This window comes from Lampetra planeri, chromosome 36 (assembly GCF_965212315.1).
Source record: "Lampetra planeri chromosome 36, kcLamPlan1.2.h2, whole genome shotgun sequence".
In the NCBI taxonomy this organism is placed as follows: Eukaryota; Metazoa; Chordata; class Hyperoartia; order Petromyzontiformes; family Petromyzontidae; genus Lampetra; species Lampetra planeri.
The window spans coordinates 5667150-5682977 of NC_136142.1; the positions used below are offsets into that span (position 1 = coordinate 5667150).

Sequence of the window (15828 nt, forward strand, 5' to 3'; positions counted from 1 at the left end):
ATTTAAAACTAAACGTATCTAATTGTTACATTTAATTCTGAGAATTGTTCTTCAACTTACAGGCGAGCTGAAAAAATAATTATCCAACACTTGAACACGTTAGAATTTAATTTGTTTCGTTGTGTCGGGTGGTTAACATTTCTTCGCGACACAGATTTGTTTTGATCATTACATGGCCTGACCCAAATAGCGATTATTACAAATGTCAACTGGCTCAAGCAGTGAGTGTATAAGGACAGCTTGGTTATCTATAATATAAGTTTTTGGGTTAGATCGCGTAAATATAAATGTGTCGTTAAACCCGCCACCACCCATCACAGCCAATTATTAAGGTTTGTCACGTGAACAAAACATGCCCATTCTTTACTCGTACAGCACTCCGGTGTGTTGGATAATACATGTTGTGGGTTTACTATATTTATGCGATCCAAACCAAACACCTCTATGATGGATAATATTCTTTGGTTCTTTCGGTAAAGTCACGTAGAAATAAATAAATTAAATAATAGAATACGACGCTTCAATTGCAACACAAGCAGTCGTCATCAGGTCGAACTAAATTTGAGAGAGAGACAAAACACAAACACGGAAACACACAGACAGACACACAAGCAGAGAGAGACAACACAGAGATACACAGAAACAAACACACAACATAGACACTATGTATGGTTCAGCAGTTCCACTGCTGGATTATTTTTTACACCTGAAGACGACCGCTTGTGTTGCGATCGAAACGTCGTGATATATTATTTTTGTTTATTAAATTTTTCTACCTTTGTGACTTTACCGACAGAACCAAGGAGTATGTTATTTTCTTTCTATGTGACTTTACCGAAAGAACCAAAGAGTAATTCCTGCAGTCACGAAAGCTTCAAATCATGGATATTGGTCGCGAAAGCCTCTAGGTTAAACTGACAGCTCGGTTATTTAGCCACCAAATGAAATTAAAAATGACAATTACAATTTATTCTAATAACCGTTTTAATTTACATAGCATTTAAACACAGGTGCATCTCCATAGCAACCCACAAAACACACATGAAACACAAAATTTTACAAAACAGACGCGTTGGGGTAGATTGAACAGCAGCATTACACGTCGCGCTTGCCAAAGGTTTTTTTTAAACGTAATTCTACCTCAATGTTACTCCGACTTGTTGGCCTGTGGCCACATCTGCTGCACGAATTTTTTAATTAATTTCTCTTATTGCCTTAAATCAGGAGGGCAGTTGAACCACTTTAGGCCCCGCTCCTTCCTCTTTATACCACGCCCCCTTATTGCTTAGGCCCCTCCTCTTCCTCTTTCGGCTTTACACCTTCCCATTTTAGGAACTGTCCCTTCAATATTTTTAGGCGCTGCCTCTTTCTGTGTATATCTTGCTTTCCCCGGACACGGCGTAGGTCTTGTAGTGGGGCAGTAGTGGTGTTTTTTGGGTTAGATCGCGTAAATATATAAATGTGTCGTTAAAACCCCCCACCACCCGACACAGCAAAACTAGTAAGGGTTGTCACGTAAACTGAACGTGCCAATTCGTCACTAGTACAGCACTAGTGTGTAGTGTATAGTGTAGTGTATAGTGTAGTGTATAGTGTAGTATACTAGTAGAGCACACCGGTGTGTTGGAGAGCCAAGCCACAACATTTACAATCTGAGTATGACGTTTCGCCAGTAATTACAACTAGCTTCATCAGGCGACAGCCAGATTTGTGGAGAAGTCCACCTGTTTCGTTCCTTAAATAGAGGCGTAGATGTGGTGACCACACTTGTGTGTTCTTCTTGTGCAAAGTGGAGGGGGGTGAGTCAACTTACATTATGCCTGCGCATTATGTGAGCCCTTTGATCTTGTCCTTCCTGTCCATTGTGTGTACTAAAATAGCCGTACCAACGGTAATCCCTTTATAGGATTGCATTTAAACAATGTATTATTTGAAGATTCGCTTCCACGCAACATGGTATTTTGATCGTTTGAATTACTTGGGCAGTTTCAATGCTCGTGTTATTTGATTTGGTTTTGGTATTCAATGCCCTGTTGATTTGTGCATCATTGTAACCGTTCATTTGCAGCGCTTCTTTAACATGTTGAATTTCACTTTTCAGACTCTCACAATCTGACACTTTCTTAGGTCGATGAATGAGCGTCTTGATAAGAGCAGATTTCTGTGTGGGGTGATGGTGTGACTGCCTTCAGATCAAAATACCGTACATTGCAGGAGCAACTGATAAACTAGCCAGATGTTTGGAAAAATAAAATATCTGAGTCAGATTTGGCATGGTACATAAAATACAGAAATTAATATATGGTACAAAAGATGTATTACCGAAGCAAATGTTATGTTGGGTAAACTGGAAGAATGATTAGCACGAGATTAAAGAACATCAGAGAAATATTAAATACTCCCAAATCCAACTGTCAGCAGTAGCAGAACACGCGTGCCAACAAGGACACTCAATTTCTTTTGATAATGTTGAAGTTGTGTGTAAAACTAGCTACGACTGGCCAAGACTAATTAGAGAATATATCGAAATTGAAAAAATGAAAATAATTGTAACCGTTCGGATAACGACCGCCTTAAGTGCTGCGTGGAAGCGAATCATCAAATAATACATTGTTTAAATGCATGCCTATAAAGGCAGCATACTTCAATAGCGATTACCATTGGTACGGCTGTTTTAATACACACAATGGACAGGAAGGACAAGATCAAAGGGCTCGCATAATGCACATGCACAATGTACGTTGACTCATTAACTCCCCCCAGTTTGCGAAAGAGCACAGAAGTGTGGTCACCACATCTACGTCTCTATATAAGGAACGAAACAGGAGGACTTCTCCACAAATCTGGCTGTCGCCTGATGAAGCTAGTTGTAATTACTGACGAAACGTCGTACTAAGATTGTAAATGTTGTGGCTTGAACCAACACACTGGTGTGCTCTACTAGTATACTACACTACTATACACTACACTATACACTACACTATACACTACACACTAGTGCTGTAAGAGTGACGAATTGGCCACGTTCTGTTTACGTGACAACCCTTACTAGTTGGCTGTCGGGTGGTGGCGGGTTTTAACGACACATTTGTATTTTTACGCGATCTAACCCCAAAAACCTCTATTATGGATGATATTGGTCGTGAAAGCCTACCACGTGTTAAACAGTGGTGGTGTTGTGGGAGGGGTGGGGGGGGAGTGTGCACAGCAGTTGGGTGGGGTAGGGACAGTCGGGGTAGTGATGGGGCAGCTTCACAACAACAACCAAACCCGCTCTTAGAGCAGCAAGACAAAAATAATTGTCCTATTGTTTCTAGATTTGAAGCTTTCGTGACTGCAAGGATTCATACTCTTAGTTCTTTCGGTGAAGTCACGTAGGTAAAAAATGAAATTAAAATTAATAATAATTTATTGTTTTTATTTATTATTAATTTTAATTTCATTTTTTACCTACGTGACTTTACCGAAAGAACTAAGAGTATGTGCTATTGTTGCCATGCCACGAGACAATGCATACATTCAGTACACTCTCAAGAGCAGGGCAACCCTTCGCATTTCGAGAACAATCCACGCAAGTGCATGCCACGTCACTGCCTCTGAGGTGTATCCCAGAGAGCTGTTATTCCCACACTAGGGGGCAGCACTTTCCCACTCCGAATATCGCGGTTGGCTACGTACGGTGCGAAAGAATTTCAACATACATACACTCCTTCTACAGGAGTAATGTTTGTCACATGATATTCTGCATGACCAGGGTTGGAAACTCGCCAAACTAAGTGCACAACCAGATTTCTAACGAGATCTTTGTGTGTGCAGTCGTCATTGGTGAGTGTGCTGAGGCCAGAAACGCACCACACTTCAGAAGCTCGGTTTAATCACAAGTGGCTGAAACCTGGATTCACATCTATAATATCATAGATGATTTACTTATCGTTATCTCCTGGGGTCGAATAGCTTTCGCAGTTCCAATATCTGTATGTGGTCAACAAGAGTGAATTATAAAATCACAATCTTATACGAGGGGATGATCAAATTATTCACCCGTATTAGCCTTGTAAGTAAATGCGGTACCAATTTCTTCTCTGGCCCGTGCACCATATCAGAAGTGACCTCTAAGCTCAGCACTTTGACCCCTGAGCCTCGTGGCCACCTCGTGACGAGCGTTTTTTTTTTTTCTCAAAGTAGCCTGCAGCAACTCCTGGACTTGGGCTTCTTGGCAGGTGGGTCACACAGCACTGCACTGATGGTCTCGTCAAATACGGTCTTGATGCCATTCCGGGTGCGTGCCGAGCACTCCACGTACTTGACCGCCCCTGCACAGACGCCACACACAAACGCTGTTTAACGTGTGGTCTTTCGCGAGCAATATTATTCATTATAAAGATTTTTGGGTTAGATCGCGTGGATATAAATGTGTCGTTAACCCACCACCACCCGACAACCAAATAGTAAGGTTTGTCACGGAAACAAAACGTGTCAATTAGTTACTACTTCAGCACACACCGGTGTGTTGAAGCGTATACCCACAACGTTTACAATTTGAATACGACGTTTCACTGGTGATTACAACCAACTTCATCAGGCGATTTGCTAGAATTGTGAAGAAGTCTTCCTGTTGCCGGTCTTAAGCTCTTCCAGCATAACCGACGTCCGTTTAATTATGAAATGTGTTAAAGGTGTAGCCCTGCCATTGTTTGCTTACACCACTGCTGGCGAAATAGGCCTCCACGAGACAAGGTTCTAGACCTAGAAGCATTTCACAGTTCAGCCTATGCGGAAATGGTTCAGTTATGTGCAATTATGTTGCAAAATGGAAACTGCAGAGTCGCCGTGATTTGCACTGCAAATTGAGCACCACTTTAAGAAATGTAGAGCTGGGACGATTAGTAGATGAACCAATGACAAATTGTAATCTAATCCTTTTTTTTATTACTTAGGCTCCTATAAAAATTACAAACGGCTTAACGTTCTGCCTCACGAAGGCAGGCAACCCCTACAAGCCACGCCCAGCACGACACAGATGATGATGCTAATGACATCATCAAATCCCGCCCATCACTTCTCATCCAGCGGCACATGCGGGAACAGAAGTGAGACACATTTTTTTCTAAAACACTTTATCGATTAATCGGATGATTGAACTAACAATCAATAGAGTAACGGATTACTTAAATATCAAATATCCCAACTTTAAACAAATTACAATAATATTGGCATGGTGAATTAGTGATACCAATCTTCTTCGCTAAGGCCAGGCCCTGCTCGTTGGTGATGAGCGGAAGCATCTTCCGACTGAGCTTCTCCACAGTGTCCTTGTTGTCCCGGAGGTCGAGTTGAGTGCCAACCAGGATGATGGGAGCCGTGGGGCAGTGGTGGCGCACCTCTGGGTACCACTGGAAGTCCAACGACAAAGCCATCACAGCATCGTCATATTCATTTAGGTTATATTTCAATGTATGATGCTGCTGTGGTATCATGTTTATCGCACTGGACAATCTGGAGGTTGCCATTTCAATTTAATCTCATGGCACAGCAGTTAAAACAATGGGGCAATTTTCTTAAATATCCCCTCTGTCTATCAAGCAGTATAAATGGATACACCATAGTCAATCGGTAGGTTGCATGTCGTGGGGTAAGGTGTGATACTCCCATCCAAAATGTATAGCCAGCATGGAAGTTCTCAAGAGCGCTTGAGAGCTTACTCGAGTGGAGGACCTTTCGGAAGCAGTGGCGTAAATAATCAATTGCAGGGCTGCACCTTTACATTATTTAAATGTGAGAAGAACACGATGATGCTTTGCGAAAACCGTGGTCGTCACGTGATCTGTATAGAGAAGGGTTTGTGCATCTACGCTAATCAGTGAGTGCCCACTTGCTTCTCTCTCTGGCTCCAAGCCCTTTCCTTAACATCTCTCAATTCTTTGCACACATTTTGACTTAAAACTTTCGTGACTGCAGGAATTCATATTCTTTGGTTCTTTCGGTAAAGTCATGTAGATATTAAATAATAAAATAAAAATCATCAAAATTATTAAAATATAACAAATTCATCAAAACCAAAAACTCAGGACGTTTCGATCACAACACAAGCGGTCGTCATCAGGTGGAGAGACGACCGCTTGTGTTGTGATCGAAACGTCGTTTTTTAAATGAATTTTTTATTTTTTATTATTTTTATTTTATTATTTTCCATCTACGTGATTTCACCGAAAGAACCAAAGAATATTAATTATTTGCACACTGCAGTTTTTTGTCCCATTTTGTTTGGTTAATGGCCATTTTACGGAATCATATGTCATAGTACAAAGCACCGGTGCTGTTTGTCTCAATCGCAGCTGTTTGAAATCATTATTAGTGCAGTGGTGAGTGTGTTTGGCATATATTGCCGCTATTAAAGCCTCCGCTCACCTTGGCATGGATGCTGTCAAATGAAGACTGGTTCTCTAGAGAGAAACAGATCTGAACCACGTCCTGTTCAGAGCAAGGTGACAAACACAATTAGTACTTGATAACGTTTTAAAAAGTAATGTAGGAGAATGCAGCGTAGGTTGTTAATGTTTTGGTAACATCCAGTGTGTATATGTTCATGTTGAGGTTGGTGGATGAGCCCGTGGACAGCTGGCTTCAGGAGCAGCCTGGTCAACATCTGAAATTCTGCCGGTGAATGGTCGAAGCAGGCGCTAGTGTTACTATGTGGTCTGTGGTTTGATATTGCACACCGCGATCGCACCGTGGGCAATTCCTTATTATTATCCATCGCTGTAGGTGATGTTGTCCTTCCCCGCACCTCCGATTAGCACTGTTGGCTACGTACGATGTTAAAGAAGTTCAGCATACATACATCTGCATTGCGATGTTCTGATGTAATTCAATACATGGTATGGTTTGTGGGGTAACTTGAAAACGGTGGGGTTTTTCGTTGGGGTTGATGATTAAGTGCGAGTTAGCAACGTTGGTATTTTCCCAAGCTATTCACCGAGCCTCAGAGTTGAACGTGGGAACTTTGAGAGCTTGGAAGAGCAAAACTACACGGACTCTCTCCTGAAGCTGTCTCGACATTGTCATCTAGCTCCTGAACATATTGCCGTCATACGCAAGAATAAAATCCCGAAGTGGGTTGTGGAACGTTAATCTTGACTTGGGGAGGTCCTGAAGGTTATTTTGGTATCGGTTGGTTTTACTTTCCTAGATCGTTTTCCAAAGGCGAGATTTTTTCAGACAAACCCGGCAAATAATAATTTCAGTTTGTTCAGCAAACATGTTTAACACGACTTTTGTTTTGCCCATATGTATCTCCATCCCAACTTTGCAGCCTTCATTCTTGTGTTCTTCAAAGCCTTTTCCTGCAGTTCATAAACATTAGGTTTGCCACGTTTGAATTTAACAAAGTTACGGTCAAAAAGCTTAATCTTGACTTGGGGAGGTCCTGACGGTTATTTTGGTATCGGTTGATTTTACTTTCCTAGATCGTTTTCCAAAGGCGAGATTTTTTCAGACAAACCCGGCAAATAATAATTTCAGTTTGTTCAGCAAACATGTTTAACACGACTTTTGTTTTGCCCATATGTATCTCCATCCCAACTTTGCAGCCTTCATTCTTGAGTTCTTCAAAGCCTTTTCCTGCAGTTCATAAACATTAGGTTCGCCACGTTTGAATTTAACAAAGTTACGGTCAAAGATCACGTAACCAAAGTGTTTTACTTCATGTTCACGTGACACACAAGGGAAACATTTGTTTACCTGGGCGGCGGTGGTGACTTACCAGGATCAGTGAATACTGTTCCGAGTTAGAAGTTGATATAATCGTCTGAAAAGCGAGCGTTATGTGGGGGTAACACTCACGACGTTCGTGTAGCAGATAGAACGCAGGCGATCATACTCCTCTAATCCTGGTGTGTCCATCAGGTGTAGGTTCAACGAGTCGCCATTCACCGTTACGTTGGCATAGAAGCTGTTAAACCTTGGCAATGAAAATGACACAGCCCATTAAATTATTACAGTACCAGAAACAGCAGTTTAAGGCTAGTTTTTTCAGACAAGCCCGGCAACATTGTTCTGCAATGTGTTTTCGGGTCGTACCGCGTGTTAGTTTGGCACGATCGTATATTCTAGATTTGAAGCTTTCGTGACTGCAAGGATTCATACTCTTAGTTATTTCGGTAAAGTCACGTAGGTAAAAAATTTAATTAAAATTAATAAAAGTAAAAAATAAAAATCACGACGTTTCGGAGGCAACACAAGCTTCCGTCTTGAGGTGAAACCGTCACAGCAAAATATCTGTACCTTATATAGTGGTTGAGGGGGGAGGAGCCAGGAAGGGCAGCAGTTATTAACCACTTCACAACTCCTCCTCCCCCGCTGCCCTTCCTGGCTCCTCCCCCCTCAACCACTATATAAGGTACAGATATTTTGCTGTGACGGTTTCACCTGAAGACGGAAGCTTGTGTTGCCTCCGAAACGTCGTGATTTTTATTGTTTTATTTTTATTAATTTTTATTTCATTTTTTACCTACGTAACTTTACCGAAAGAACTAAGAGTACGCACGTATATTTTCAATAAACGTGCTTGCGCCTTTTGGCGTCATCTGGTCCAACCCATGTGAGACAAGCTCTAAGGAAAGCTGTCTCGGGTGTGGACCAATCAACTTCAAGGACAATGCATACATTATGACTGCAGGTATTGTGGTCTTTGCAAACATGACTCTTTGTAAAAAAAAGTGTCAGTTTTGTTGCCAGATAAAAGGGTAAAAAAACATCTTCTTGGTTCTTTCGGTAAAGTCACGTAGAAGGGAAGTAATAAAATGATAAAAATAAAACATAATACAATAATTTTCACGACGTTTCGGCCACAACGCAAGCAGCCGTCCTCAGGTGAAAACCAGGTCTGTCGAGGCGACAGCGTCTGAATGAAACAGTACCATGCTTGGAGCATATATTTAAGCTGGGTAGGAAGGGGGGGAAAGGACGCCTTGACAAAATAATTTGCATATCAAGAGGAATTTAGCATATTTATGGGAAATGCAGGTATGTGATTAGTACTACTTATGCCCGTGCATTATGCAGGATTAGCAGCATCAAAGGGAGGGGATATGCATTTCCCATATGCATTTCCCATATCCCCTCCCTTGGATACTGCTAATCCTGCATAATGCACAGGCATGAGTAGTACTAATCACATACCTGCATTTCCCATATCCCCTCCCTTTGATGCTGCTAATCCTGCATAATGCACGGGCATAAGTAGTACTAATCACATACCTGCATTTCCCATATCCCCTCCCTTTGATGCTGCTAATCCTGCATAATGCACGGGCATAAGTAGTACTAATCACATACCTGCATTTCCCATATCCCCTCCCTTTGATGCTGCTAATCCTGCATAATGCACGGGCATAAGTAGTACTAATCACATACCTGCATTTCCCATATCCCCTCCCTTTGATGCTGCTAATCCTGCATAATGCACGGGCATAAGTAGTACTAATCACATACCTGCATTTCCCATATCCAGCACTGTGGCTGGCGCGACACCCAGAGTCCTCTAACTGTTCTATATTTGAAGCTTTCATGACTGCAAGGATTCATACTCTTAGGTTTTTTTCGGTAAAGTCACGTAGGTAAAAATAAATAATACAAATAAAATAATAGAACTAATAATAGAAATAAAATGATTATAAATAATAACAAATAAATAATGGAAATAATAATAGAAATACAATTATTATAAATAATAGAAATAAAATTATTATAAATAATAATTTTATTTCTATTTTTTTAATTATAAATAATAAAGGTATTTCTATTATTATTGTATTTATTCTTTATTTTCACCTACGTGACTTTCCCGAAAAAAACCTAAGAGTACCTCTAACTGTGTCTCTGAACAAAGATCCCCCATATAGCCTTTAACAGACGGTTGTTAAAAATGTTTTTAGCGAGTAGCACCTAAATAAAGGCTGGCACGGCACAACGGGGGGGGGGGGGGGTACCCAATACCACGTCCCGTCCGCCTTTGTCTTCCCAGTGCTAACGTTTACACACCTCACCAGGTACTGATTTAAGGCCCAATCGACCTAGAGGAGGCCCAAAACGGGTTCAGATATTCGTCACCGAAATCGACCTCGGGTCGTGGAGTTCGGAGCGCAGTGCGCTCACCATTACATTATCGCACCGCACATACATACACACAGACACAAAGAGTGACAAATACATACCTACGCACGGTCACATATGCAAATAAAAATACATACACACGTGCACGCGTAGGCAAAATGACCTGTGGTAGGAAAACAATGCCCCCTCCGAATGTCTATCTGAGTGCGCTTCTGGCCCTGACCAGGGCTGGGTTCACGTACAAGGGGAGGAAGTTGTGTTGCGAGTAGACGTCAGACGTGTAGGCGACGAGCAGGCATGTCTTACCCACGTATCTGCAAAAGAACGACGACTTACGATCACACAAGACAAAAAACTAAATCCCCAGTTCTATTCTTGCCGATGGCATCCCCTGTTTAGGGTGGTGCGGCAGGAAAGCACCACAGCCGACGTGCTTGTCTCTCATAACACCCACACACGTGCCGCACACACAGCAAATAACTGGTGAATTCGAAAAATGTGTGAATTTTTCTTGACTTTACCCTTAATGCCGGTGGCAGCTGGCCTCTCAAATGTTTGGTGGGGCGGTGCCGGCGCCGTAGGTGGGAGGGGGCGTTAGAAGGATGAGTTTATACTGGTAGGAACGAAGTGAACCAGCCTACAATAGATTATATCGTCCGTCCGTCCGTCCGTGTAGCAACATCGCCCCCTACTGCAAACACTTGGCAGGACCCTACAAAAACCTTTAGACTCAGTGACGCTTTCCTGGCTAAACAAGTGTAATAATGCATTATCTTTATATTCTTTGGTTATTCGTTCCTACCAGCCCACCCCGCAGGGACCTGTTTGGCTGTCCCTTTGAAAATTAAGTTGGAACAGCGGCTTGTATTAGCCAGGGGCTTCATTGTGCCACTTTAAACTACAGTAAAACCTTGGATTGCGAGCATAATTCGTTCCGGAAACGTGTTTGTAATCCAAAGCACTCGTGTATCAGTTGTGATCACGTGACGCTCGGCAGACAAAGCGTAAACACGTACTACTCGTATTGCAAGACCCCGCTCGTTTATCAAATTAATATTTATTAAAAAATTTTGCTCGTCTTGCAAAACACTCGCAGACCAAGTTAGTCGCAATCCAAGGTCTTACTGTATTCAGATTTTAACAGTTTTTTTTATTTTACCAGGTAAAGCCTACTGAGCTATATAGCTCTTTTTCAAAAGCGACCTCGCCACAAATGATAGCTCAATGGAGTGGTTTATCACGTGGAAATTTATAACAGCCACATATTCTAAAAGTATCTTTATAAACGTGGAAGGAAAAACCAGAGGACCCGGAGAAAAAAATCCACGTGACCACGGAGAAAACATACATGTTTGGTTTTAAACTATTTTATGAGAATACACTTACATAAAAAAATATATACTTGAATTCACCGATTGGTATTAACATTTGAATGGGAGCTGTTATAGCTGAGTTTTATTCTACATCAAATAAATATATATTTAAAAATAGCTTATAACAACATTTTAGGTGGGGTGTCACCTCAAACCCCATGCAGACCATCCGTCACTGGGGACTGCAAGAAAACAAGTTTGTTCACAATCCACAGACGCATGCCAATCATTTTCACCAGGCTTAGTCCTCGGGTCAGACAAAGATATGGGCACCACCCAAGGTGGCAAAACTTTAACGGTGCCATTTTATTTGTTACATCAACAGAAGTAAAATAATACATGATAACCTTTCCAACTGAGCAGCTGTTTTAATTTTTCTCGCAGGAAACCTGTTTTTGCACCTATCGTAATCACGCCTATTTGCCCCGAGGTTACAAAGAAAGCATTCCAACACCTCTGCTGATAATTAAGACAATAAATTACAAATGTATGTTTGTCCCCAAGGGATGTATTTCATACATATTCTTGCATTCATTCACGCTTGTGCTTCAATTTCAGTGACTTAGTGAAGTCTGGAATAGATTGGCGCTCTCTGTTTTCCTTCTGTTTCTAGCAGCTTGTGTGCTCATGATCATTTACTGGCAGGTGAGGCAAGTACTGGTGGTTCTGTATTATTCAGTAAAGATATCTAAAGTGCTAACTTGTTAATGTACCTGTTAAGATTATTATTTAAGGCCATGTACTACAGGCAAAAATCATTATTTTTGTTCAGTTTGTCAATTTCATATTTTTTTACGTTTTGCTTCTACAAATTGTAAACTTTCATAACATGCACACAATTATTACCAATCATAAAAACGAACTATTTATATTTGTAAAATACATATTTCTATTTTATAAATAGTTAGTTTTTACGATTTTATATAAACTTCGCCAAGTAAACAAAGCCTTAAATTAGCGTTTTTTAGCATCTTTCATCGCAATTTATCTCCGCATGTTAAGAATTAACCTAGTTGAATTGCATATCAGTGAAAAGCTTATTCTCTGGAGCAGACGTCTAGCTTAGTCACATATGGCTATTTACTTTGCTGTCATGGCAATAAGAGGGGGAACACATTGCGAAAATCTTGTTTTTTAACATGTTAAAGTGTATTTTAACATAATTAACTGAAATAACGATATTTTTAGAAAAGCCTCTGTAGATTACCAACCAATTAGTTATTGATCACATTAAAACAAACCAAAAAGTTCTGACTTCATCTACTAAGTCAATAGTGTGTTTACATAATATGTAAATTTCTGCATATTTAATGAGATAGCACATAATATGCATAAATGAATGGGGTGGAATTCACAATACACACAAATCTTAGATTTTTAGATTTTTGTGTATATTCATCTGGTAATTTTTCATTCTGATAAAAGGACAGCAATTTGTTTTGCCTATTCACCTGCAGTACCTCCCCTTAAATTAGTTAAGATTAGTTAAGATGCATTTTACCCATTATCAATGTTAGTTTTGCTTTTGGGTTGTAACTCTCTGCTGCCGTGAATGTGTAACCAAAGTGCTGACAGATTAATTTAGGTTTTGCATCAAAGCAATGATGATTTTTGATTGTACTGTATGGTCGGGGTGAAAACTGTTTGAATATGGCCACTGGTGAACAAGCAAGTCACATACTCTTAGTTCTTTCGGTAAGTCACGTGATGACGGAGACTTGTGTTGCCTCCGAAACGTCGTGATTTTTTATTGTTTTATTTTTATTAATTTTAATTTCATTTTTTTTACCTACGAAAGACCTAAGAGTATGAATCCTTGCAGTCACGAAAGCTTCAAATCTAGAAGCAAGTCACAACCCACTACCAAAGCGATCATGGTTGGAGTGCATCATCCACTGTTCTGATGATACAGATAAGCTGGTGTCACCACAAAGTGTTGACTCCTGGAGAACTCGGCTCAGAGCAGCTCAGTTCCTCTTTCTGTGTCTCAAAGTAATTGCAAGTGTGCACATTCCCAAGCTTCTTTGCGCACTTTTCAGTTTTTGTTTCATGTTTGTTATAAATTTCCACGTTATGATCAATGTCATGCCATGAAATATGGACTGATTAACACATTCTATGTTTTTCATTAGTTGGTTTCGTTTTACAAAAGCACTCCAACCTGCTTTTGGTCTGGATCTTTGTGGCATGATATTTTCCCTGGTCTAGCCTCAATCGCTGTCCTATGAATACCTATTCTGCTGTGTTTTCCGGCTGTGTGCCTCCGACATACATCTCCGATTGTCAGCGAACTTGTCGTACATAACCTTCGTTTTCCTGATGTTTATATTCAACCAAACTTGGCAATGCTTATGTTGATAAAGAGCAACAACTATAATTCTACAATGAGGTGGTTCAGCCAGACAATTGCGTCAGGAGTAGTGGAGTGTATAACTGTGATGCCTCCTTCGAATTTTTGAATGGGTTAATTAGGGTGCCACTCAAAATTAAAGCGTGCTATCTTCAAAAGCACGTATCCTGGTTTTATTCATTTGCTTGTTAATCTGAAGCACTGCGAGTTTAAAGGAAATCCCCCAAAAAATACTGGTTGATCATTTATGATAGTATCTACAACATGGTCCAGATAAATGTCACTGCGAATTCTTTGGACAATGTTGGACTTCTTTGCGTTCGGATATTACTGACGATGCTTCTCGAACACTCGAAGAAGAAACTGTTTCTGTTCCTCCTGGTGTCTGAGGACCGTGTTGAACGACTGAGTCATAGTATTTAACTACTGGACAGACAAATATACAAATAAAAAGGTAAAATCCCGAGGAGCATTTAAATGTTAACAGATTAGAATTACTAAACACCAAAAGCAACACATTGAGAGGGTGTGCTTACTTAGTAAACAAGGGTGCTAATGGAGGAACAGCAAAACTACACGAACTGTCAGTTTCAGTTTCATTTATTAGGATTTACCCTGTGAGCCATTCGGCTCGTTATCACTTAACTCCTGAACATATCGTCATACATAATAGAATATTGAGTTACTCTGACATTTCCTGGAGCCCGTTCCCATTGAATGCTATAATGACGTTGTCATCAGCAAATCTGATGGTTAATATTTTGTCTCCGTTAATATGTAAGCTTTTGTTTCTGCATTCCTAGAGCGTGCAGTATCTAGAGTTAAGGTAAGTATACACTCATCACGTACTTACTTCTTGATGCACATTGGTATCTTGCTCTTCATTATCAGGTAAACAACAATTCCCAAAACCCTCAAACTTGTTCTCGCCTCCTCCGCTTCTAATATTTAATAAAGGCTATCTCATGAAGGGGATGATAATAAAAGCAGGTAATACATAAACGCACAATGATAACAATAAAAAAAAACACTTCCTTTAAACTACTTTGTTGTGTCAACCCTGTTCTCGTCTCGTCTGTCTCTCTTATAATTCACGGAAATAATTACGATGGTGAAAACTCACCCGTCGCCAACAACGATGCATTTAATCTCCGTCATGTCGAGTTGACCATGAGTCCCCAACTGAGTTCACAAACACAAAGACCCGTGTTATATATATTTATTGTTAGACCAGTTCTTAAGAATCGAGAGACGCACCCCCCAGGGTTTGTCCGGCACTCCCAGGAGGGGTTGAACCATTCAATTTCATGAATTGGTGCGATTTTTTTTCATCGCTATCTTACAATATCTGTTTTGTTTCCATGGGGAGTTTTTTCCAGCTTGTATTTTTTTTTACCTCTCCGATGAGTTATCGGGTTGCTATGAATCATCATTATTATTATGACTACGCTTATTCTAGGTTCTTTCGGTAAAGTCACGTAGAAGGGAAATAATAAAATAAGACAAATTAAACGATAAAATTCTCACGACGTTTCGATTTCAACACAAGCAATCATCATCAGGTGTGAAACCCACAGTAAAAAAATTAGAAAAAAGTGGCGGGTTTCTTTCACACCTGATGGTGATTGCTTGTGTTGAAATCGAAACGTCGTGAGAATTTTATTGTTTATTTTTATTATTGTATTATTTCCCTTCTACGTGACTTTACCGAAAGAACCAATAATATGAATCCCTGCAGTCACGAAAGCTTTAAATCAAAATTCATGACTACGCTTGTTTACTAAGAAAAGCCTCGCAGAGTCTCAAGAGAATAATTTCCAGGAGGGTCCTGGCAAGTTTCGAAGGAGGAGGCGATTCATCTTCTTGGTTCTTTCGGTAAAGTCACGTAGAATGGAAATAATACATCTATAAAAAAAAAGAATTGTTTCATTTTATTATTATTAAATAATTATATTAATCTACTACGTAGTTTTTTTATTATTTCCAAATAAA

The 15828-nt window shown here is 40.2% G+C and overlaps 1 protein-coding gene across 1 annotated transcript; it reads right to left on the reverse strand.

The window, feature by feature from the left end:
• Positions 1–4086: 4086 nt before the first annotated feature.
• LOC144730717 (ras-related C3 botulinum toxin substrate 1-like) lies at positions 4087–15042 on the reverse strand. The gene is made up of 6 exons (XM_078611411.1): positions 14960–15042; positions 10356–10427; positions 7843–7960; positions 6409–6471; positions 5234–5393; positions 4087–4313 (listed from the first exon to the last, which is right to left on the reverse strand). Exons 1-6 carry the CDS (start codon positions 14992–14994, stop codon positions 4177–4179), a joined length of 585 nt encoding a protein of 194 aa, XP_078467537.1. The 5' UTR covers positions 14995–15042; the 3' UTR covers positions 4087–4176.
• Between the last annotated feature and the right edge of the window lie 786 nt (positions 15043–15828).

Coding starts and splice junctions, on each gene's coding strand:
- LOC144730717 (XM_078611411.1), bottom strand. CDS start 14,994: ATGACGGAGATTAAATGCATCGTTGTTGGCGACGG. Junction 5,394..6,408: donor TTGACAGCATCCATGCCAAG/GTGAGCGGAGGC, acceptor TTGGACTTCCAG/TGGTACCCAGAGGTGCGCCA. Junction 4,314..5,233: donor GGCCTTAGCGAAGAAGATTG/GTATCACTAATT, acceptor GCGTCTGTGCAG/GGGCGGTCAAGTACGTGGAG.